At 36.3% G+C, this 23,920-nt stretch overlaps 1 protein-coding gene across 3 annotated transcripts in view; it reads right to left on the reverse strand.

The window, feature by feature from the left end:
• HIBCH (3-hydroxyisobutyryl-CoA hydrolase) overlaps positions 1–23,920 on the reverse strand; it is a 69,756-nt gene that overhangs the window by 25,659 nt on the left and 20,177 nt on the right. For 2 of the 3 annotated variants that reach the window (XM_074364028.1, XM_010960042.3), the window contains exons 7-9: positions 9,243–9,321; positions 4,430–4,575; positions 1,830–1,916 (exon numbers count right to left, since the gene is read on the reverse strand). In XM_074364028.1, coding sequence (XP_074220129.1) covers positions 1,830–1,916; positions 4,430–4,575; positions 9,243–9,321 — 312 coding nt within the window. The remainder of the gene's footprint in view (positions 1–1,829; positions 1,917–4,429; positions 4,576–9,242; positions 9,322–23,920) is intronic. The other variant, XM_074364027.1, reaches the window with a different exon arrangement.

Here is a 23,920-nt window from a genome sequence, read left to right on the forward strand (position 1 = left end):
CAGGGCTCCATCAGCCTCTACTCATGTTCTTCAGTTCTGGGTAATCAGGTGGGGGATTATTTCTCTAAATACTTCCTCTCCTCTGTTACAAATTCCTAACAGCTAGATATTGGATCTCCTGGAATAATACCTAATTTTATTTTCTCTCCATTTTCCTCTTAGAGTTTTCCTCAGGCATCATTTTAATCTAATCTGATGTGGTTTTTTCCGCTCCTGTTACTATCACAGTTTAAACTTTTTTATTCTTTAACTGTTTCTCTTTATAATATCTGTTCTTATGTCATAGATGAAGTATTTTCCTCTTATCTGAAAATAAAAAAACCAACCAAGCCTATAATTGTTAAGTTTCCTTCTTCCCCTTGCACTGTCTACTTCCTTCAAGTGCTTTTTGTTTGTTTGTTTGTTTTAGCCAATCCCTGTTTTTTTAACGCCTGGCAATCCTTGCTTTTGTGTGTGTGTGAAGCACTGAAATTAGAAAGCTTTGTGTGTAACGCCAACTGCACTTCTAGGACTGTCAATTCTGACGCACTATGAGATGCTCAGGCAAGAACCTGGATGTTTCTTTCATTAGAGAGGTCCTCAAATGTCAACAGCTATAGGTTTTTTTCTTCTTCTCATGAACTTCTTGGGAGTGGGATGGTGCTATGGACTAAATGTTTGTGTCCCCCTAAAATTCACGGTGAAACCCTAATCCCCAGTGTGATGGTGTTTGGAGGTGGGGCCTTTGGGAGGTACTTAAGTCAAGAGGACTGAGCCCTCAAGATGGGATTATTGCCCTTATGAGAAGAGACCTGAGGGCACTCACTTTCTCTCTCTGCTGTGTGAGGATACAGCAGGAAGGCACCCACCTGCACAACAGGAAGAGGGCAGGACCAGGAACCTAACTGGCTGCTACCTTGAGCTTGGACTTTCCAGCCTCCAGAACTGTGAGAAAAATCTGTTGTTTAAGCCACCAAGACTATGTTATTTTTGTTATGGCTGCCCAAACAGACCACAACAGATGCAGTGTAAGAGTTCTGGAGGCCAACTAAAAAGAGGCCAGAGTTCTTGCCATTTAGTACATTCTGCCTCTTTTCAGTAGAGCCCTCCCCTAAGTCAGCTAGGCCCAGCAGGGAGCCCTGGCACTACAAAGGGTCTGCATCAAGAACTGGCTTGCTTCTAACTGGCTTCCCCCACTGAAGGATAAAATTTCAGCGTTCTCGGGTCTAAGATAGTTGCCCTCACACTTTCACTTTCAAGCTTCCAAAATACTGACATTTCATGCTTGCCACTGTCTCCTCTTCTTTCTGTCTGTCTTTGTGGATTCATGCATTTTTCATTCCTTTTTTTTTTTTTTAATTTTAGTGGGGTTTCAGGAAGGAAAGTTTAACTAGAAGTCATGAAGCATTTTTTATAATTCTTGGCTTGAATTCAAGTTAGACAACATAGGAATTAAAAGTAAATACTGCGATATACTTTATTATTATATTTAGATATATACCAGAGTTTTACTTTAGCAGCTCCACAAACAGCATCAACATTGAACCTCCAATACAGAAATGTCACAGCACGTTGTAAAAAGCCCTCACAAGGGCCAATCACAAGGCTATGCACTGAAATTCACCAGCAGTGAGAAAGCAAGCTGTGCAGTTGAACGGTAAAGAAGTCATCTTCTTAGACGGCCATCCTAACAACCATGAAGCAGAGATCCTCCCATCAAGCTTTAAAGTAAATAAATCCCAGTACATTTACTTACATACACACACTGTAATATTCACCAGCTGCTAACTCTTTGGTCACTTCCCCTTCCCCATGAATTAAAATCTGAGGTTAGAATACTGACAACTTACCTTTGTATGGTAAGTTTCTAAGACATCTGCAATATTTTCTTTTGAAGGAGATTTCAGGGCTAACAAATCTTCTTCTAAAAAGCCCAACTATGGGAGGGAAATAAACGAAAACATTTAAAACCCCATAGAAACACAGAAATTTTTTTTTTAGAAATCTTACATTCTTTTTAAAAAAATCTTTGTCTTAAAATTATGATGCTCTCTCTTCAGCTGAGTCAATGAAGAAAATTTTCACTGAGGTTGAAGGCAAACACATTCCCACAAAGCAAATGCTCCCTTGCAAGGAATGGATAAAGATGGAAGACACTGAAGAGGAGAGACATTCATCTTTGTTTCCCTCGGGCTACTGAGCACTTGAAATGTGGTACTGCAACCAAAGATATGAATTATAAATTTTATTACTATTAACTGAAATTGCCACATGTGACTAACAGTTACTATAGTCAACGCACAGCTCTATAATATAGCCACATGTAACTCCTGTATGGTTAACATAACTGACATCATCTTGGGCCCATACAGTTCCTCCTGTCCTTCCACTGACTCTACCTAGGAGAGTGCTGTGTGGTAAGTCACTTCTCTGTCATCAAGGGCTTTGTAGTTAATAGATAACGTTTAATAATCTTTAGGACCAGGTGGCCTCTATGCTCTGTTAGTCCCCGAACAATGATGAAGACTTTCATTGATGTATTCCTGGTACTCATATGAGACTAGTTGCCCATTCATAAAGCCTGACTTAGGAATGCACTGTTTCCAAGCACACACCCCCATGCCCCAAGGTCAACTATAAACCTGTCCCAATAGACTCTCAGCAGTACAAAGCATAGCTGCAAATGCTGCCAGATCGTTCTGCGCCCAATCTCACCTTGCAAGTAAATTACACTATAAGAAACTGATCTGTTGATTATACAGAGTTGCTTGGTTTGTTTTTTGGTCTCAAGATACCTTCTTAGTTCAGGGGGTACTTTTCGTTCCCTCCATCCTCCAGCAACTCTCCGTCTAAGTCCCTCCCATACCTATTCCTGGGCTCAGCCAAATGCGACTTTTTACTGTTTCTAAAACATAGCTAATGCTTTCCTACCCCGACAGGCTTGCTTATTAAAGTTTCCTCCATCCAGAACAGCTTTTTCTGACGATACTTATCTTAAAGCCCTGCCGAACTGCAAGCTCTGTAAGAAAACTTCCAGCCCCCTCTTCTAAGTAAGCTCTTTCTCCTTTCAATCCACTGAGTACTTTCTTTGTATTCTGTTTTCACACTTACCACACTGTACTGCCAGACGATACAGGGGCTTTTATCTTTTGTACCCACCTCTGGCCCCATTCCCTATGTGTACTACTTATTTTTGTTTTCCAATACAGGCCCTGTAAGGCGGTCTACATGCTACTGATACTACTGGGCAATCTGACAAAGAGCGAAAAGGGTTGTGGATCAGCTGTCTCTCCCATTCTTAACCAAACTCCACGAGATTCAAGGGCATCCCTCCAGAGTAGATCACGGAGTGCCCACGCCTGCTTCCTGTTACAGCTCAAGGGAAGACTGAGACAGGCACCTACTACTCAATGGACTGAGGATGCCCGTAACATGGAGAAAGATCTGAAACATCAAGCAAATGTGAGGCAAGGCCCTCCTAACAGAGTAATGGGACAACTTTCAACTTTGTTTACCTCATACATTTTAATAACATTCCTTCCCCTACCCCATAATGCCCCTCCATCAAGATCAGAAATCCATGGGTTTCCTCAGAAACTGACTTCACCCCCAAAGTTCCAGGGATGGAGCACATTAGCGGGGATGGGTTGGTTAGTCAGTGTATTCCAGTCACCCATGTGGTTTAGGGGCTATATAAGCCAGCCCAGTCAGAGTGAGCTAAGCCAGCTGAAGCAGAATAAATCCCAAATCTCTTGCTGGGAGTTGCAAGGCAAAACTACCTTGAATTGCATTTTCTGTTACATTTAACACAAGGGAGTTTCAACTACTATGGTAAACCTGTCGTTCCCATTTTGGAGATGGGAAAACTGGGGCCAAAGAGGCTAAATTCAAGCTGGGATTTAAAGCCAGGCTGTCTGTCTGCATATCCTTTGTCACTATGCTATCCTGTAGAAGAAAAGTGGCCATACTGTTTAAAAATAATTTTTAAAGACAAAGATAAGTAACAGATGTCCTTTGCAACAGATACTCTTCAGAAGAGTTTTTAAGACCATATTTTACAAACTTTTAGATACATTAGGGACACAAACAAGAGAACCTTTCAAAAATGTCTTTATAAAAGCCTATCTATATATAAATTTAGATTTTTGTGTATTAGACTTTCTTAAAATACTACTTGCTTTTTTTTAACATAGGCTGTAATTATTCAATAGAAATATTCACTGAAAGTGCAGGCAAAATGGCCCTGGGTCCAGCTATAATTATCTCCATTTTGCGTATGAGGAAACTGAGGACTGAAGAGCTTAAGTACCTTCTCCAAGGTCACACAGCTTTAAGAGCTGATCCAGGATTCAGACTCATGCTACTGAAAGTATGTACTTTTAACCACTCATACTCCTCCCCATGCAGTATGAGTTATTCCAACACAAAATGCAATCATCTGAGTAATTACCTTTTCAGAATCTACAAAGTGTGTAGCAATTCCTGCTGTGTACACATCTCTCCCTTTCAGCCTGAATCCTGTTAATGCAAGGAAGTATCCGAGTTTTCCTTGCAGTCGTGGCAAGAAATAACCTCCACCTACATCAGGGAACAGCCCTGTAATTATGAACAAAAAGAGATAATTCAAATGAGAGAGATAAACATACTTCACTTTAGGTCAGACAGCCATTTTCCTCTGGAGTCTGAATCTATATTAAAAATATTATTACTATACCAGAGTAATACAATGCACCAAATACAATGCAATCAATATCACAAGAGACTTGCTATAAATTACGATAACTTAATTGGAGTATTCTTCAAATTTTTTATGTCTCATTTCTATAGAAGCCAACAAAGGAGCTGACAGCACAATGTTCTGTATATAGGTACTCAATAAACATTACCTAAAATTTCTCATCACTAGTTTACTTTTTTAGAACCTCCAAAATAGGTGAAGATTGAAAAAATACTTTCTTTCCAAATAATAAGCTTAGGAAAAAACATACATAATCTAAGGTTATTAAGTGAAAAATCATTATTACCATTTAATCACTTTCCAAATAGTCAAATTATCTAGTATTCAAGATATTTAAAGTGACATCCTATTAAATGAACAATTTTATACCTAATCAAATCACTTGCATCTACTCTTTTCTTAACTGTCAGTATTTTAAAAATTCTCTTATTGTCTCCACTGGCAACAACTAAAAGTATCATATATATAAATATACCAGTACTCTACTTTTTAGTGTTTAAGAGTTTCTTAAAAAATTGTGACCCTCTAGTTTTATAATCCATGTATCTATCTGAAAATTGTTTTAATTAATTAAATTGAAGTAAAAACACAAACATTCAAATTCTTTCCAGTTCTACTTATCTAAAAGTTCCTAAACTTGAAAGAATCAGTGGCAAGCTACTATAAATAGAAATTAAGAGATAAAAGCACCTCAAACAAGATAGGTCTAAAGTTGAATTCAGGACCCCCTCCCCATCATCTCCCTCCAGTAGCACCCATCCCAATAAAGGGTACAACCAGCAACACTCAAACCTTCTTCTCCTGTACCACCCCCTTAACCCTCCACCAATGACTATATTCTGTTGATTCCTCTTCTAAACAGTATTCCACACAACAACCAGGGTGATCTTTTTAATAACACAAATCTTGATCAGTCTTGCATTCTACTGCTCAAAATTCTTCCATGACTTTCTGTTTCTCTTAGATTAAAGCTAACACTTGTTTCAGTCTTCATGACCACTGACCACTTTTTCAATTACATCTCTTACTACTCACTCACTATACTCCAGCCACTCTGGTGGAGTATAGTGTGCAGAATTCCAGTCTCCAGAATTGGGAGAAATAAATGTTTAAGCCACCCAGTCTGTGATATTTTCTTACAGCAGCCCCAGCAGACTAACACACTCCCAAATCTGTCTATCTAGTTATACCTTTTCCCTTGCATACCAAAACTCTCAGATCTGCATTCTAGATATACCTACATAGATAATAAGCATCCCAGATATAATGTGGCAAAAACACAGCTCTTAATTCCCATCCCTCTAATCAGCGTCATCCACCCAGCAGCACTAGCTAAACACCTTGGAGTTACACCCGACTCATTACATCAGCAAGCCAGTTAACTCCAAAACATTTTCCAAATCTATCCACTCCATTCCAACTCTACACCGCCATACTATTCCAAGCCTAAAATTATCTTTCTCTAGACCTGTACTAGCCAACAGAATTTTCTGTGATGATGAAAATATTCTATAATCTATTCTGTCCAATAAGGTAGCCACTAACCAGATATGGCTATTAAACACTTGAGATGTGACTGGTGCAACTGAGGAGCTGAATTTAGTTAAATTTAATTAATTTCTATTTAAGTAGCCATATATGGCTAGTGACTACAGTATTAGACAGCTGAGCTCTACCAAAACAGCAAAACACCAAAAAGGAAGTTAAGAGAACCCCACTCAAGCCACAGGAGAGCCTTCCTAACATCCTATAACCCTGTGCCTTGCACCAAGTGAAAAATAAACTCCAAGCAGCCAGAGGGGAAAATAAAAGACTCAGAACTGACATAAACATAAGAGTCAGAAACCAAAAATATCAGCACACTTATAATAAACATATACAATATGTTCAAAAGTTAAGTAGAAACAGGGTTTTTTTTTTTTTAGAAAAATACCCAAAAGATACTACGACAGATGAAAACAAAGATGGATGTATAACCTGAAAAATATCTGAATGGATTAAGGGCAGTTTCAACTTTGCAAAACAAAGGTTTAGTGAACTGGAAGACACAGGAATAGCAACTATCTAAAATGAAAAAAAGAAAAAAAAAAATGCATGAGTGAGCCTAATAAAAGTTTAAATGGAGTTCCTGAAAAGGAAATGGGGGGACAGAAAAGTATTTGAAAGAATGTAAAAATTTCCAAATTTGACAAAAACTTTAAACCTAACTAGCTCAATAAGCCCAAGTATAAGAAATATGAAAAAACCTACACAGAGGCACATCATAATCAAGTGACCGAGGCACAAGTGATCAGGAGAAAATCTAAGAGCAGTCAGAGAAAATAAAAGAGACACTTACAGAGGAACCAAGACAAGAATGAGAGCAGATTTCTCATGGAAACCAATATAAATAAGATAGCGTAGCAAAATTTCTGAAGTACTGACATTTAAACGTCAGAATAGAATAGGATTCTATACCTGGGTTTCATACCACTGACCTCAGCTTTCACCTTAGATTACAGAAAGGAGATAAAACCTTAAGGAAGTAGAAGGAAGTAATAAAGATCAGAGCAGAAATCAATGAAACTAAATAAAACCAAAAAGCTGCTTTTTGAGATCAATAAAATTAATAAACCTCTAATTAGGTTGATCAGAAAAAAAAGAGAAGACAAATTACTAATATCAAGAATAAGAGAAAGCCAGCTATTACTACAGATTCTACAAATGCTAAAAAGATAATAAAAGAATATTATGAACAAATCTATGCTAATAAATTGGACAAAACCCTTAAGGGCCCAAATTACCAAAGCTTGTGCAAGCAGAAATAGATTACTTGAATAGCCCTACATCTATTAAAGATTTTTGAATTTGTAGTTAAAAACCTCCTCACAAAGAAAACTGCAGGCCTAGACAGTTTCACTGGTGAATTCTCAAAAAAAAAAAGGGAACCAATCCTACATAAACTTTTCCAGAAAATGAGGCCAGCATAACCCTGATACCAAAAGAAGCAAGGACGTTACCAGAAAACCACAGATCGTTATCCCTCACGAACACAAATACAAAAATTCCAAATAAAATTTTAGTGTATCAAACCCAACAACATATAAAAAATAGAGCAGCACATCATACCAGAGTGAGACTTAGCCCAGCAATGCAGGGTTAGTTTAACGTTGAAAAAAAAAAATCAAAGTAATTCACCACTAACAAACTTAAAACATACAAAGACAATGATCATCTCAACATATGCAGAAAAAAATGACAAAGTTCAAAATCCATTCCTAATAAAACCACTCAGACATCTAGTAATAGAAGGAAAGTTCTTCATCCTGATAAAGGGCACCTGTGAAAAACCCATGCCTAACATCGTACTTTATTGGTGAAAGACTAAATGTTTTCCCCTAAAATCCGTAACAAGGCAAGAATGTCCACCCTCAACTTATCTGTTCAACATTGTATTGGAAGTTCAACCTCGTGTAATAAGGTAAGGAAAAAAAAAGTATCCAGGAGGGAAAGAAAAAGTAAAACTGACTTTATTTGTAAATGACAAAATTACACATTTAGAGAATCCAATTCAGTCTACAAAAGAAATCTACTAGAACTAATAGCTTAGCAAGTTTGCAGGATACAAAATAAGTACAAAAACCAGTTACATTTCTATGTATCGGTAACTATCAGACCTAGATTTTTTAAAAATATCATTTATGATATCACTGAACGATATGAAATACTTGAGGATAAATCTGACAAAGGATGTGTAAGAAACTGAAAACTACAGAACTTGGCTTAGGAAAATTTAGGAAGACCTAAATAAATGGAGAGATACACCTTCTCACAGGTCTGAAGGCTCAATAGTGTTAAGACATCAACTCCCCCCAAACTGACAGATTCTAGACAATCTAAATAAAAATTCTAACAGGCATTTTTTGTTGAAACTTACAAAATCACTCTAAAATTCATACAAAAATAAAAGGATCTGTATAGCCAAACCAATTGGGGGGGGAGGGGGTGGCAGACACAATTAGAGGATTATCACTACCCAATCAACACTTTACTATTAAGCAGCAGTAATAAAGGCAGTGCAGTGTTGGCACCAAGGTCAACTATATAGACATAGATATAAAATCAGTGGAGAAATAGCAGCTTTTTCAAAACAATGATATGGGAATGATTTTCTCTCCATATGCAAAATAATGAACTTTGACCTATACTTTTGATCCATACCTCACACCACCTACAAAAGTTAATTCAAAATGGAGCACAGATCTGAATGCAAGAATATTTCTGCTAATAATCTTTTACCTAAAATTAACTATAGTGTACTAGTGTCTCCAGTTAAATATTTATGCTTTTGTGTTTTCAGATATAATCATGAGCTAACATAAACTTTTAGGTATCGTCCTACTATTTCTTTTTAAAAATTCTTTCACTGCTGTATCTCAAACAGGACTCAGTGAATTCCTTCAACAATAGTGTAATCTGAAATGTATCAAAAGATCATAATTCTAAAAGTAATTATGAAAAATTGTGGGGGTTTTGTTGTTTTTACCTATTGCTGTTTCTGGCATTGCAAAAACAGACTTTTCGGTAGCCACTCGGAATTGCCCGTGAACTGAGAGACCAACTCCCTAGGGAAAAGGCAAAATAATTGTTTAAAAATACTGTGAGGGTTAAAAAAAAAAGAACACATATTCACAAACATTATAAACCAAGTAAATTATCTTTATATTACATATAAAAGTATATATGCTACATTATATATAATTCTTTTTAAAGAATTTCTCTAAAGGAATTTCTTTCAAGAGATACAAGGGAGGGAAACCCTAACTCACACAATTTCAGAAGAAATTATTGGGCAAAAAAATACGAATATACCTGCTATCTGGAATAGATCTGTTTTAGCTAAGATGTTTTCAATCAGTGTCCTGTGCTCTGCTTTGCGTCCTGTATCCCCATTTCCTCTCATTTCAAATGAGATGGAGCATTACAGAATACTGACTCTTCCCAGAACCACTGAGTGCTGTTAGTGGAACCAATCATTAGAAAAGCACAACCAAGCTATTCTAGCAAATTTCAGTAGATTTAAATAGAACCTTAACACATTTTATTTATTCACATATTTCATCAAATAAAATTAGCAACATCATTTTTCTAAGATACATCACTTAGTAACTATTTAACTCTTAATTTGGGTTATTAAACACAAAATAAATTTTTACAAAATAAAAAGATTTGGCTGAAAGTCTATTTCTGACTTGTTGAATGAAAAGAATGGTCATTGAATAGATATACCTGAATAAAATAAGAGGGACACGTGATTAAAGTATCCAAGTTTATGTCAGTGCTCACATTATTACATACATTTCCTATGTCATGTTCTTTTCACATTATTCAGAACTTCTACTATATTATTTTGGCTCTACTCATTCTTAGTCCTTTTGAACCAGTGTATTCTTCTTTGACATCACAGAGTTAAATGAGTTAAAACTTGTAAAGTATTTGGAACAATGCCAGGCACTTAGAGTTCTGTGTTAACTAAATAGAAAGGGCCTTATTTTTAATTTGTTTCTTCTAATTTTTCATTAAAATTTCCTCAAGCCTTTCAAGTGATTTCACAGTTCAGCCATTTAAAAGTTCTTGAAACTTTTAAAACTTCTTAAGAAAACACTCAAAAACACATGCAATTTCTTAAATTTTAGAAGACTGTATAAATAAACACGGAAATGAATAAAATTCTTCAGTCACTACCTACATCCTTTGGAGTCAACATTTATAAATTAAATCCACAAATTTGATGCTCCTTGTACAGGTAAACATCATGTTCTAAGTTTCTATTATGACACAATCATCACAATATTAGCCTAAATTATACTGTATCCACATCAAGATTATATATATTCTTACAAATTTTAATAAGAAATAAAACATTACTAGTGTTACTAATAATTCCTTGTGTTATTTTAAGAGCCCTTGTCTCACATTCTACTCTCCACTTTATCACAATGTGGCTGAAGGTTATTAGTGTTCAGGTACAGAATATGTTATGTTATATATGATTCTTTATAAAAGAATTTCTCTAAAGGAACTTAAAGGAAGTTCGGGAATGTCTTGTCAGGAACTAAGAGGCTGCACTGGAGTGGCACTTTTCACACTGTGTTCTCAGTCCTGGGGCTCAGAGGAGCTCCGTCTGGGACCGCACACAGGCAGAGCTGCAGGCCTCACCGAACGACCCTGCCCCAACCACACTGCTCTGGCAATCGCCCCTACTTCTCTTCATTAACTTTGAATTCCACAAACAGCACATGACTATATCCCTCCTTACAAAACATTTATATGTAAGTCTGACCACAACCGTCAATCCTAGTGTCCCTCTACCTCCTCAAAGACACACAGTTATTACTAATTTCGCATGTTACCCTTCAGGTTTTCTCCCTGTATATCTCTGATACATATTTGAACAAATGTGGATATTTATATCTGAGACACACACATACATCAAACTCTACTCCATGGCCTGCAAGGTGCTACATAATATGGCCCAGCATACCTCTCTGATTTCATCTCCCATCACTCTTCCCATGCTAATTCCACTAGCCACAGGGTCTTTGTGCCATTCCTCCCAAATTCCAAGCCTTTACAATTTCAATTAATCATCTAATTTTAAAGTGAGGAGGACATAGCAGAGAAGGCCACTGACTGCCCCGTCACTCTGCTCTGCCCAGAGACTTTGCCCTCTCCCCAGCAGTGGCTGAGCTACGGACAGGTACTAAGTCCAAGGGCAGCCAATTGAGGCTAACCAGGATTTCAAGGCCCAGGGAGCAGAGGAGGAAGAGTACATTAGACAAGATTTTCACTCTTAGGTATTTAACCTAAAACACAGTGGGCAGCTGTGAGTCGATGGCAGCCAAAGAAGCTTAAAGGTCATTTGAAATTTGAGCTAAAGAAGACAGGACAGCCAAGTGAAAGCTGAAATTATATGGGGTAACAACAAAAAACTGAGACGCTGAAGGCAGCCTGTACAACACTGAGAACAAAGCAAACATACAAAGAGAAGTAGAAGCTGGAGAGAGAAAAAAGGAAAACACACTACTCAAATTTGCCGTTAGGTCCCACTTGCAGTTCAATTTTTAGGAAGACAAGCTTTACTGCGGTTTTTGTCTTTGGATTCCCATTTGACCCTTGCACTTGGCTAATAACTGCTCCCTTCTCTTTTCTGGATCTGTTTGGGTGAGTCTCTGTTCTTTTCAATTAAACAAGACTCTTCACCTTTTCTAATCAGAACCAGACCTCGGTTCTGTCACGCTTCAGCCTCACACGATAGATGCCTTCGTCCCCTGGTATAAATTCACCCCAGTAGGGCTGTGTGCTTTTCCCTAACACTGCTCTCCCTGACAGTCATTCCCATCGTACCTTCTGGAACCCTCACTCCTTTGCAGAAGAACCACCTAACAGCCCAACTTCTCTACAGAGAGCCCTGCCTACCTCCCAAATTCAAGAAAGAAATTTATAAGCTTCACACTCTTTCACGTGGAAATTATTGATCCCCTATACACTGATTCAGTTCTTTATTTTGTTTCAGCCATAGCTGATAAAAATAATGAACGAAATAAAAATCTTCAAAATTTTATTAAGAAGTTATTAATGAAAAACTTTCCAAATAAGAGATCATTGACACAAGTACCATGAAGAGCCAATATAAAATGCTTTTCAAGTAAGATGAAGTGAGGACTGGGAAATTCAAGCCACCTGACTTGGAGATACTAAGAACATAAATGATGAAAGGGGTGTGGCACTCTCATCGCAGGTTCATACCAAATTTTTGTATCTTACATAAAATAATCCATTATAGGCTGCTTGTATTAAATCCCCCTTGAAACTTTCAAAATTTACTGTTATCTGTTATTTACTATTTAATCATTCATCTTAGCTGGCACTCCTTTGCTAGACTAAAAATGCTTCAAAGTCTTCAAAGTTTTATCAATGACTGGTTATACAAATTCATTCCCCAAATGTAAAACTTATTCCAATTCCTAACTCTCCTCAGATACTCTCCCTGTATCTTACCAAACCCAGTAGTCAAATTTCATTTGTCATCTAATTAGGTATCTCTCTAGCATCTGACAGAGTTGTTCACTCCCTACTTCAGGACACACCTGACTTGGCTTTGAGACATCACCCTATCCTGGCTTTCCTCCTCTCTCGTTAGTGGCTCTTCTCTTCCCTCTGACATCAAAATGTTGATCTTCCCCAATGACCAGATGTCACCCCCTCCACTCCACTCCCTCCACATCCCTACACTCTGTTCTTTCTACTTTCATTCCCTAGGTAATCTCTTCCAAGAGCCCCAAGATTCTAAGCACTGTAACATTAATGACAAATTATTTCCCCATCCCTGATTTCTCTAGAAATTTATATCTAGCTGTTTAACACCTCCACCTGAATGTCTACATGCATCTCGACATTCATGTATCAGAAGTAAACCTTTCTCTTTGAACATGCTGCTCCCTCAGTCTTTTCCACTTCAGCAAATAGCACCATCATTCACTCAGCTGCTCAAGCCAAAAATTTCAGCATCATCCTTTCTTTTTGACCTTACAATCTAATCTATGAACCTGTCTTGACAGCTCTAACTTCAAAATTTATCTTGGACTGGGCCACTCTTCACCACTTCCACCATTACAACACTAGCTGAAGCCACTATTACCTCTTGCCTGGCCTAGTCTCTCTTGCTTCTGTTCTTGCCACAATCCATCCTCTGCACAGCAGCCAAGCGAGCTTATTAAATGTATTATCAGTTCACAACATTCTCCTGCCCAAAATTCTCCAGTGACTTCCCATCACATTAAAGTATTACTGAAATTCCACATCCCGGCTAATAAGGCCCTATGTGAACTGGTCCCTTTCTATCTCCCTGATTGTATGGTCCACTATTCTCCGCTTTCCTCACTTTCAGTGTGTCCTGTCAGACACAATGGCTTTTTTTTTTCTTTTTGAAAAATGTTTAATTGACATATATAATATACAATCGAAAATACACAAATGGTATAAATAGTAAGCATACAGATCCAGTGAATTATCCCAAAATTAACATACCCATGACATCCAAACTCAGATAAAAATTATCAGAAATTCTTTTATGCATCCCATCAGTCACTACTCCTTCCATCCTTCAGGTAACTACTATCCTAACTTCTAACAAAATAAGATAAAGTCTTTCAGGTTTTGATCTTGATATAAATAGGATTATAGAGTATATATTATTTTTTATTTGACTTCTGTCAACATTATGTTTGCAAGATTTATTCATGTCATGTGTAGCAATTTTTTTCATTGTATAGCATTCCTTTATATGAATAAACAATTTATTGATCTATTTTACTGTAAATAGCAAGTTAGGTTATTCAGCTTGGGGCTATTGTAAATAATGATTCAATGACCATTCTTACACAAATCTTTTGGGGCATAAGTGCACACATTTTGGTTGAGTCTGTATCAGGCTATAAAACTGTTGGGTCAGAGAATTAATTCAATCAACTTTGAAAGATGGTATCAAACAATTATTCAAAGCAGTAATACCAATTTCTACTCCACCAGCAATGTAAGTTTATATTCCACGTCTCCACCAATGCTTGAAATTGTCTTTCATATTTTAGCCATTCTGGGCATATGTCAGTATTTCATTGTGCTTTCAATTTTCATTTCCTTGATGTTAATGCAATTGAGTGCTTTGTCATGCTTTGGTCATCTGTATATTCTTTGTGAAATGTCTGTTTTAATCTATTGCTCATTTTTCCATTGGTTTTTTTTTTTTTTTTTTTTTACTGATTGGTCATAATTCTTTATACATTCTGGATATGATTCCTTGACAAATATACATATAGTCAGCCCTCCGTATCCACTGCTACTTGTCTGCAGACTCAACCAACTACAGATCAAAAACATTCAGAAAAAAAAAATTTCAACAAAAAGTTCCAAAAAACTTGCACTTGCTGCATACCACCAACTATTTACACAGCATTTACATTGCATTAGGTATTATACGTAATCTAGAGATGATTCAAAATATATGGGAGGATGTGCATAGGTTATAAGCAAATCCTATGCTATTTTATACAAGGAAGTTAAACATGCTTGGATTGTAGTGTCTGAGGGGGGTCCTAGAACTAACCCCCCTGCTGATATCAAGGGACAACTGTATTCCAAATACTCATTTTCCAGTTTGTGGCATGCAGCGAAGAGAACTACTTTTTAGCACAATTAATGTGTTCTTTTTGTTTATGGTGCATTTAATGTACTATTTAAGTAATCCTTCCATACCCTCAAGGTGTAGCATAAACATGTTTCAACATTCAGGATCTTCTAATTATCTGCCTATTATTGATTACTAGTTTAATTCCACTGGGGCCAGAGAACAATTTTAATCCTTCAAAAAACGTTGCGACTAAATCTATGGATAATTTTGATAAATGTTCCATACACACATGAAACGAGCAGTTACCGAGTACATGTTAATTGGATCAAGTTTACTGGACAATGTTCAAATTGTGTGCATGCATGTAAAATATGTGTGCATACATGCACGTATACTGTTTTATGTCTCTGTTTCATCTGTTACTGAAAGAAGTATGTTCAAATCTCCTAAGATTGTGGTTTTGTCTACTTCCCCTTTAAGGTCTTTCCACTTTTTTACAAGACCAAACGTTTTTAAATGTTTGAAAATATCACACCAGAAGAGTTATTTCAGATAGGCAGGAGTTTGTTCTCATTGTTTCTCAGTGTCATAGTGTATGTTATGAAACACATTAATTCAGTTCAGCTTCACATTCAGTTATAAACGGAGAGTTTTAGACAAGTATTTATAAAATATCTTTCTATAGCTGATTATAGTCAATAAAATTATATTCAGAATCTGACCTCACTCATCTTAAGAAGTTGAAAAGCTCAACATTTTTCAACAGACTGAACTAAGCCCCATCTGCTAAGGAAACAAAACCTGAAATTTAGGACTTGCTGAATTGGGCCCCTAACTGTTACACAATAGGAGATAGGGTGGCCTGGATTCAGACCAGCCGTCATGTGGAGTGAAGCTCAGCTTCAAATCCTCCCTTCCTGACTGGACTGAGATGATATGGATTGCTAGTGCCCTCAGCCTAGAGACCTGCTACAAGTGAGGGTTGAGAGATTGCCATCTTAGGGCTCCAATAATTGTCAAGTAGAAATAACTCAGTTAGAAATAACCAGCATTCAGAAATAATCTGACATATAAGACCACATGACTAAAGCGAAAGAAAAAAATACACAACAGAAAGATTCATATAACATACAAATTTAGATTTGTTATATGTCTTATAGCTATGAAACGTCCTGTATCAAGTAAAAGTTTTTGCCATAAAACGTACCTTATTTGATATTAAAAATAGCTGCATCAGCTTTATTTTTAGTGTTGGTATCTTTTTCTACTATTTTACATTAACCCTTCTGTGCCTTACGTTAATGGTGTCCCAAGCACTCTGACATGCCTTGTTTTACCCCTGAATTACCAGTAAACAATCTTCACTGCAATACTGTACTGATACTGTGCAGATGAAGTAAAATAAGTCTGATCCATATTTATAACACTAATATGGATAAGGATAAATAACTGAATATATGAATGTAGTCAAACTATCATACCCTGTCACAAGAATGACGATCTACTTATTTAAATTTTGGCATCCTTAAAGGTAATACTTAGGCAATCTAAGACTTTTTTTTAATCAAGAGACATGGCTGGATGAGTTTTCACACTGTTCAATAGAGGAAAAATGCTGCTGTAGCTTTATTTGAGGCTTTTAAAGAAGATGTCATCATGATTACTTAAGCACAATTTAATCCTTCAAAATGCAAATATGTATGTCAGTAACTGGAAATGAGTATTACTTCTTTATTTCCAGATGACATTAATATTCTGGATAAAAAACATTAATTTTTTTAAATTGATAATTATAAGGATACTTAAAGTTAATTTAAGATACAGTGAACTACCTCACAATTTATATTAATGGCAAGATTAATCCCTCAATACACAAAGACACAAGTACAACAATTTAATCTGGTGCTTGAAAAAGAAATGTTCCAGATAATAACATAACTGTTAAATTTCCTGATTTTGGTGTCTTTTTTCTTAGGCAATACACACTTAAGAATTTAGCAGTAAGTAATTATCATGTCTTCAACGTTCTCTCAAATGGTTCAGAAACAAATTATCCATAGACAGATGTGAGAGAGAAGAGAAAATAAAACAAACGTGGAAATAACAGGAAATGTGGATGAAGGATATACTGGAGTTCTCTGCATTATTCTTACATCTTTCCCGTAAGTTTGAAGTCGTTTCACAATAAAGTCTTTTAAATAAAAAATAAGTAAAATAAAAAGTAAGTGTTCCAAAGTAACTAGCAACAACCACAGGAAAGAAAACAACAAACTCAGAAAGGCATACAATGGATGATGTGACTAATGCTCACACAAAGAGTCATGCATTTAAATTCTAATCAGAGAGAATGAGTAAGGTTCTGTCCAGAATGAACACTGCATCACAGTATCAGAGCATGTGAGAGTCTTCTCTCATTATCATGCAAGATTATAAATGGTGCTTTGAAATAGTTACATATTTCTGTTAGAAATTCAAATAGACTTTTCATCATACGTTATCTCATTATGGTATTAAAGTCAACGTTATAACTATACAATAATCTTCATAATGTATCTCTAGGACCACATGCCTTAGATTAGCAGCCCAATTAGCAGGATCCATAGTAAAAACAAAGATTATTATGTTGGACCACATACCTTAGATTAGCAGCCCAATTAGCAGGATCCATAGTAAAAACAAAGATTATTATGTTGGACCACATACCTTAGATTAGCAGCCCAATTAGCAGGCTCCATAGTAAAAACAAAGATTATTATGCTTCTCACATTAATATTAACAGGCTAATATTGAATGTTAATAGTATTAATAAATGATTATACAATATTAATATAATTTGATAGACTACCGGAATCAGCACCAAACACACTTTTTTATCCTGCTTTGGATGCATATAATTCATGCTATTTTTAGATTACATTTTATATTTATATATTTAGATTATATTCAGCAGAAACAAAGTAGAAATATTGAATTTTTTTATGAATTAACAGTCTACCATTCTTGGAGGTACAGTTTTACTTTAAACAAAAGAGCCAGGGAGAAATGATATGAAAGTTACTAAGAGAGTAAATCTTAAAAGTTGTAAGAAAAAAAATTTAAGGATGTGTGGTAATGAGTGTTAACTTATTGTTTTGCAACATACACATGTATCAAATTATGCTATACACCTAAAACTAATATATGTCAACTATATCTCAATCAAAAAAAGCCAATGAGTAGAAATATGAATTCTGGTACATCATACATTAAAACATAAATTAGAAATAACTTTTACACACCTCCTAGATTCATACTTAAGGTTTTACCTCAATAAGTACATTTCCACAATATATTATAACATATCACATATCACACATTATATTTAAATGTCTGTATACTTAGTAGATATTAAAAAAAAAGAAGTTCTAAGAAACTACTGTCTTATATATTCAAACAAGAAGGATTATTGTAATAGGCGTACTCTTAAAACAACCTCGTATTTACCAAGGAATTCCATTAACTCTGTAAAGTATTAACTAAAATCCGTATTAACTAGCATCCTGAAAGCTATTCTGGCTACTTTTTGGTATATTTGCATACTTCTCTGATCTGCTGAGTTCAGACTTTACCAAATGGCAGTCATATTTATTTCCAATCTGTTTATGCCAGCTGCACCTGTTATGGTGAGTACATATTTTAAATATTATTCATCATAAATAATATGAGTACAAAGAGTTATTTCATGAAAACCAGGCTGAATACTCTGGAAAAATTATGAAAAAGCTAAGTTACTAAAATAATTTGGTATAGGGCAAAGACAGCAATTACTTCAAGTGACTGTTCTTCATAATAGTATTGATGTTGTTATTCTGAAACTATTATACACATTAGAACAAAGCAAATTTGTTACAATTTCAATTTTTTTTAAATATAAGATTTTCAACATACATGATACAAATATCAAAGAAATGAAAATTTAAATTTGAATAGGAGTATTGAACTCAGGATCTATTTTCACTTAAAAACAAAACATATATTCTTAGTTCTCTTCAAAAAAGCCTAGAAACTACCAACTAAAGCAGTGCCCCGACTGTTATTGTTAACCACCATTTCTCACTAAAAGTGACCAGGGCTGCCTTAGAAAAACACCTGATTTTAGGTGTGGTGAATTAGTGTACAAGATGACCTGGAATATGGTTCTTTACCACAAAGCAAAGAAACTGTCAAAGATTTCTGGAGCACAGAAGCCAACTCAAAGGTTACCATGACAAGCCCACTCTTCTGGGCCCCTTTTTTCAGCTTGTTTTATAGGCTCTTTGTTCTGCCTCTGGCCAATAAACCTTTTTTTTTTTTAAGGTTCCTTTCTGGACTTATTTTGGTTGTCACTCTATTTCTGCCATATTTCCTCACATGATCTTTTCTACTGACAAGTTTTCAGTACGAGTATCTCTGTTGTAACATAATGACTTGCTGAAAAAATCCGCAGGTTCTACAAAACTGCACAGCACTTATAGGCAAAAGGGTTTGGGCCACCTGCTCAAAACCTGTGCATCTCTGTAATCTGAGTGCAACAGAAACTATAAATGGCCCCAGGGACTTAATTAGGACCACCAGCTCAGTATGAACAAAGAATGTCACAGCAGGTATTTAAAATGCACAAAAATAAAAGTGAAAAGAATGGCAATACCTTAATCAGAGCAGGACTGGCAGATGCAGAGACAAAGCAGGTGTAAGTGCAGCTAGGAGCCAGTGGGACTGCCATGCCACAACCGAGTGCTGAGAGCTGAGGGTTCGTCCTATGGTGGAGGTGCCCCCAACAGGCGTTTGTTTGTTTTTTAATTTTTTAAAAATACAGACAAGAGAATTTCTGCTCACAGTATGGCAACTGAGCTAAGCACTTTCATCCCATCTAGTTGATTATGTATCCACTGCCACTATCATATCTCCCCACATCTAGGAAAAAACTGCATATGAACCGATACAACTTTTGTATTATCCTAACATGGTTTTCCCATTTACCAATCACTTATGAGCTGACTCATGTTGCAGAAGCAAGTCTGTAAGTTCCAAAGTTACACTTCTCGCCCAGGCAGCACCCTGAGTTTCAGACCTGCATAACTGACAAAACACTTCTGTTTGGACAAGACACTCCCACACGGATAAACCCACAGGCATTTCACATCTACGAGGCCCAAATTAAACGGATCTCCCTTCACTCTCCCCAACCCACTCCCCAGTCACTCTTTCTCCCAAATCTTAGTGAGCAGTCCACCATTCATCCCCCTGCCTGGTCCAGAAACCTGGAAGTCATCCTCGCCTCCTTCTAGCCTTTATTCTTTACATTCACCACATCACCAAATTCCACCAAGTCTCTCCTAAATATCTCCCTTAAATCTAATTTTCTGCTCCTGCATTTTCTCTACCCTAGTTCAAAATCACCATCATCTCTCACTTGGATCCTGCAACAGCTTCCTAAATAATCTCTTTATATCTAGTCCTAGCCACCCTCCAACCTATTCTTCCCACAAGAGTTATCTGTCTAAAATGTGCCATTCAGGCCATCCCCCTTGATAAAAGCACTTAAAAATGGGCTCTCCCTCTTGATCTCAGGATAAACAACTTAATATATTTTATATAAGAGGACTGATCTGGCTTCTTGCTTACCTCTCTGACCTCAGAATTTAACCATTATCTCCTTCGTACTCCAGAATCTAGGCACACTGAACTTTCCCCCAAACATGAATTCTCTATCTCATTTTCACACATGCTATTATCTTCTCACTCACACACTATTCTTCTACACTGCATCAACCCCTTAACTCACTTGTATCAACCATACCACATTCCTCCACCACTCCAACTCGCTCTTCCCTGACTGATTCAAGTCTCAGCTTAAATAAAACCCACCAGGATGCTTTCCCTACAACATCCTCATCATTAAAGTACTCACACATGTACCCACACATACACACACAGGTGAGGCTGGTACTGTTATGTATATTTCCAGACCACCCTGTACCCACCTGCCTCACTGGACAGTAATCTCCATGAGGAAAGAAAACAAATCTGCCTCGCTCACTATTTTATCCCTAGAACCTATCTGGTATCTAGTAACAGCAGACATTCAATTCGTTTTGCTGGTTGGGTGAAAGAGCTGAAAACACTGTCAAATAATGGCCAAAATCATAAGGAAGCTCTAGGTAGTCTTAAATCTCCTATGCCCATACATCCTTCGAAGAATGAGCTCATTTCATGGTCAAGAGGAGTTCCCCTGTCCCTTTCATTTTTGTGAAATAATCTAATGCCTCATTAAGGAACAGAGCCCCTAGACCACAAATCATCCAAATCAACATAGTGGAGATAAAATGAAGGCAGGGAGAGAATGGCACAGGGGAGGGGTGCCATTTGACCAGGAACCCAAGGTGCTTTCACAGTTAAAAAGAAAATGAACCAAAATCCTGACCAATAAGACCACAGGAAATCGCCAAGAAAAAAGGAGAACTCCCAGCAGATCTGAGAATCTGCAAGTCTGTGAAAGTTGTCAAGAACACCCATACTCCTAGAAAGTCAAAGTTCTATTTCCCAGAAATCAATACCTTAAAATGAGGGTGGGGTGAGGGGCAGACAAGTAAAGCCAAGTTCCTACTTAGGAAATGGAAGCATTTCCAAATTCTGTAGTCAGATATCTATGGGCTAAAGGTCAAGGGGAAAAGAACAGAGGAAAGGGAAGAATAAAAGAGCTCTACCTAGTAAGACAGACAAGGGATGAGATGGTGTTTAACAGCATAAGAACATCTGTTAGAGGATAATCCATTGTGTCTTGAAAAATAGAATCCAATGCTTACCTATGAAAAAGGATCACTAAGAAACTAAGTGACCCTAAAAATTTGCTATGAGAAATTCTGCATCTAAAAGCAACCCTAACAACCCTTCCCTAATAAAGCATATCTAAATACTACTTCCCTAATAAAGGAAATCTAAATACTACAATAATGCAATGAGGAAAGGATAGTCTCTTCAATAAATGGTGTTGGGAAAACTGGATACCCACATGGAAAAAAAAATGAAACTGGACCCCTCATACTGTACACAAAAATCCACTGTGTACATTGTTGGTGGGAATGCAAACTGGTACAGCCACTATGGAAAACAGTATGGAGATTCCTTAAGAAATTAAAAATAGAACTACCATATGATCCAGAAATTCCACTTCTGGGTGTATATCCAAAGGAAATAAAATCATTAACTTGAAGAGTTAACTGTACTCCTATATTCACCGCAGCATTATTCACAATAGTCAAGATGTAAAACAATGTAAGTGCCTGTCCATGGATAAATGGATAAAGAAAATGTGTGTGTGTGTGTGTGTGTATATACACACATGTATGTATATGTATATATACATACACATATAATATATGTAACAATATATATGGTTATTATACAATATAAATACATAGTATAAATATATATATAATTTAGAGTATTATTCAACCTTAAAAAAAGAAAGAAACTCTGCCATTTGCAACAACATGGATGAACATGGAGGTATTATGCTAAGGGATATAAGCCAGACAGAGAAATAGATACTGCACAGTATCACTTATATGTGGAAACTTTAAAAAAAAAAAAAAGTGCAGCTTAAGTAAACAGGGACTAAAATAGTGGTTGCCAGGGCTGGGGGATGGGGAAAACATAAAAGAGTTGTTTAAAAGAGTACAAACTTTCAGTTATAAGATCTGAGGATTGTTTCACAATATATTCCTTTCACAATGTATTCATAAATCAAATCATCATATTGTACACTTAAATATATTACAATTTTACTTGTCAATTATACCTCAATAAAGCTGAAAAAACGTCTATCATTAGTTGTCATGTCTAATCGTAAGAAGGATTGTGATTTTTACATCTATCTTAAGAACATGCCCAATCACTGGACAAAGGATGGTCATTCTAAATCATTCTTTTTTTTAATATGGCTAAGCCTCTCAATTAGTCCTTGAGGCTGAAGGAACATCACTGATGAATTGTGTGTAGGGCAAATACATGATCAATTTCCTATGCCCAGCCCTTCCTATTGTTATTGCATGAAAAAGAACATTCTTTGGTTGGTGGATTATAGCCTTTACAATGGAAGTCTCAAGCATGGGCAACTGAAATGGCAAAATACAAATTTAGAATGTTTTCCAGGCTTTGTTAACGACTTAATATTTGATCTTTTGAAAGCTTCTTGGAGGGTTTTTCACTTAAAAATGGCATGGCCCTTGCCTGTCTTTGTATTCTCACCGTGCTACAATGTAAAAACATTAAAAAGCATTATAATAACTCTTTTTTTAATGAAGAGATTTAAATGAGGTGGGGAGAGAAGGGTACCAAAGTTCAGCTAAACTCAAGTTTCTTTAAAAATCTTCTCTAACATAGTTAACAAAATTATGTCATCTCTTCTTGCATAATTGCTCAGATTCTATTAATTAAATGCTGTTGTAAGAAGAACCTAGCATTTCATTACAATAAAAAATGGTTTCTTAAAACGTCATCTATTCAAATTGTCACTAACAGCAGCAAAACAAAATACCTTTAGAACTGAACAAAGGTGTACCTAGTATGTCTCTGCAATACATTAACATAATTCAATCTTTGAGGACTGCTGTTTTCATAAGAACATGTTTCAATGACATTAATCAGTGGGTAAACTTCATCTGATTCACAGTTCCCATTTAACTGAGCACTAGTCAATTTTCCACATGATTGGTTTGTGTCGCAAAGTCTTTTGGGAATTTTATCTGCTCACTATTTCCATTCTAATTCCCACTTCTCTATTCATCAGAATATACCTCTTCTAAAGTATGCCTTAAAACTTTTAATTTTCCATCATACTTATCACTAAACTCTTTTGCTGGTAGCATCTTAAGATATTTTGAGAAACACAAAAACAATACCATATTGCACCCATATTTTGAGTTGGCTTGGGGGAGCTAATTTGTTTCTATTGTAAAACACATCAGTGGAAAGAAAAAAGGAAGCAAGGAAGAAAGAAAAGAAGGAAACAAACT

This window comes from Camelus bactrianus, chromosome 5 (assembly GCF_048773025.1).
Source record: "Camelus bactrianus isolate YW-2024 breed Bactrian camel chromosome 5, ASM4877302v1, whole genome shotgun sequence".
Classification (NCBI taxonomy): Eukaryota; Metazoa; Chordata; class Mammalia; order Artiodactyla; family Camelidae; genus Camelus; species Camelus bactrianus.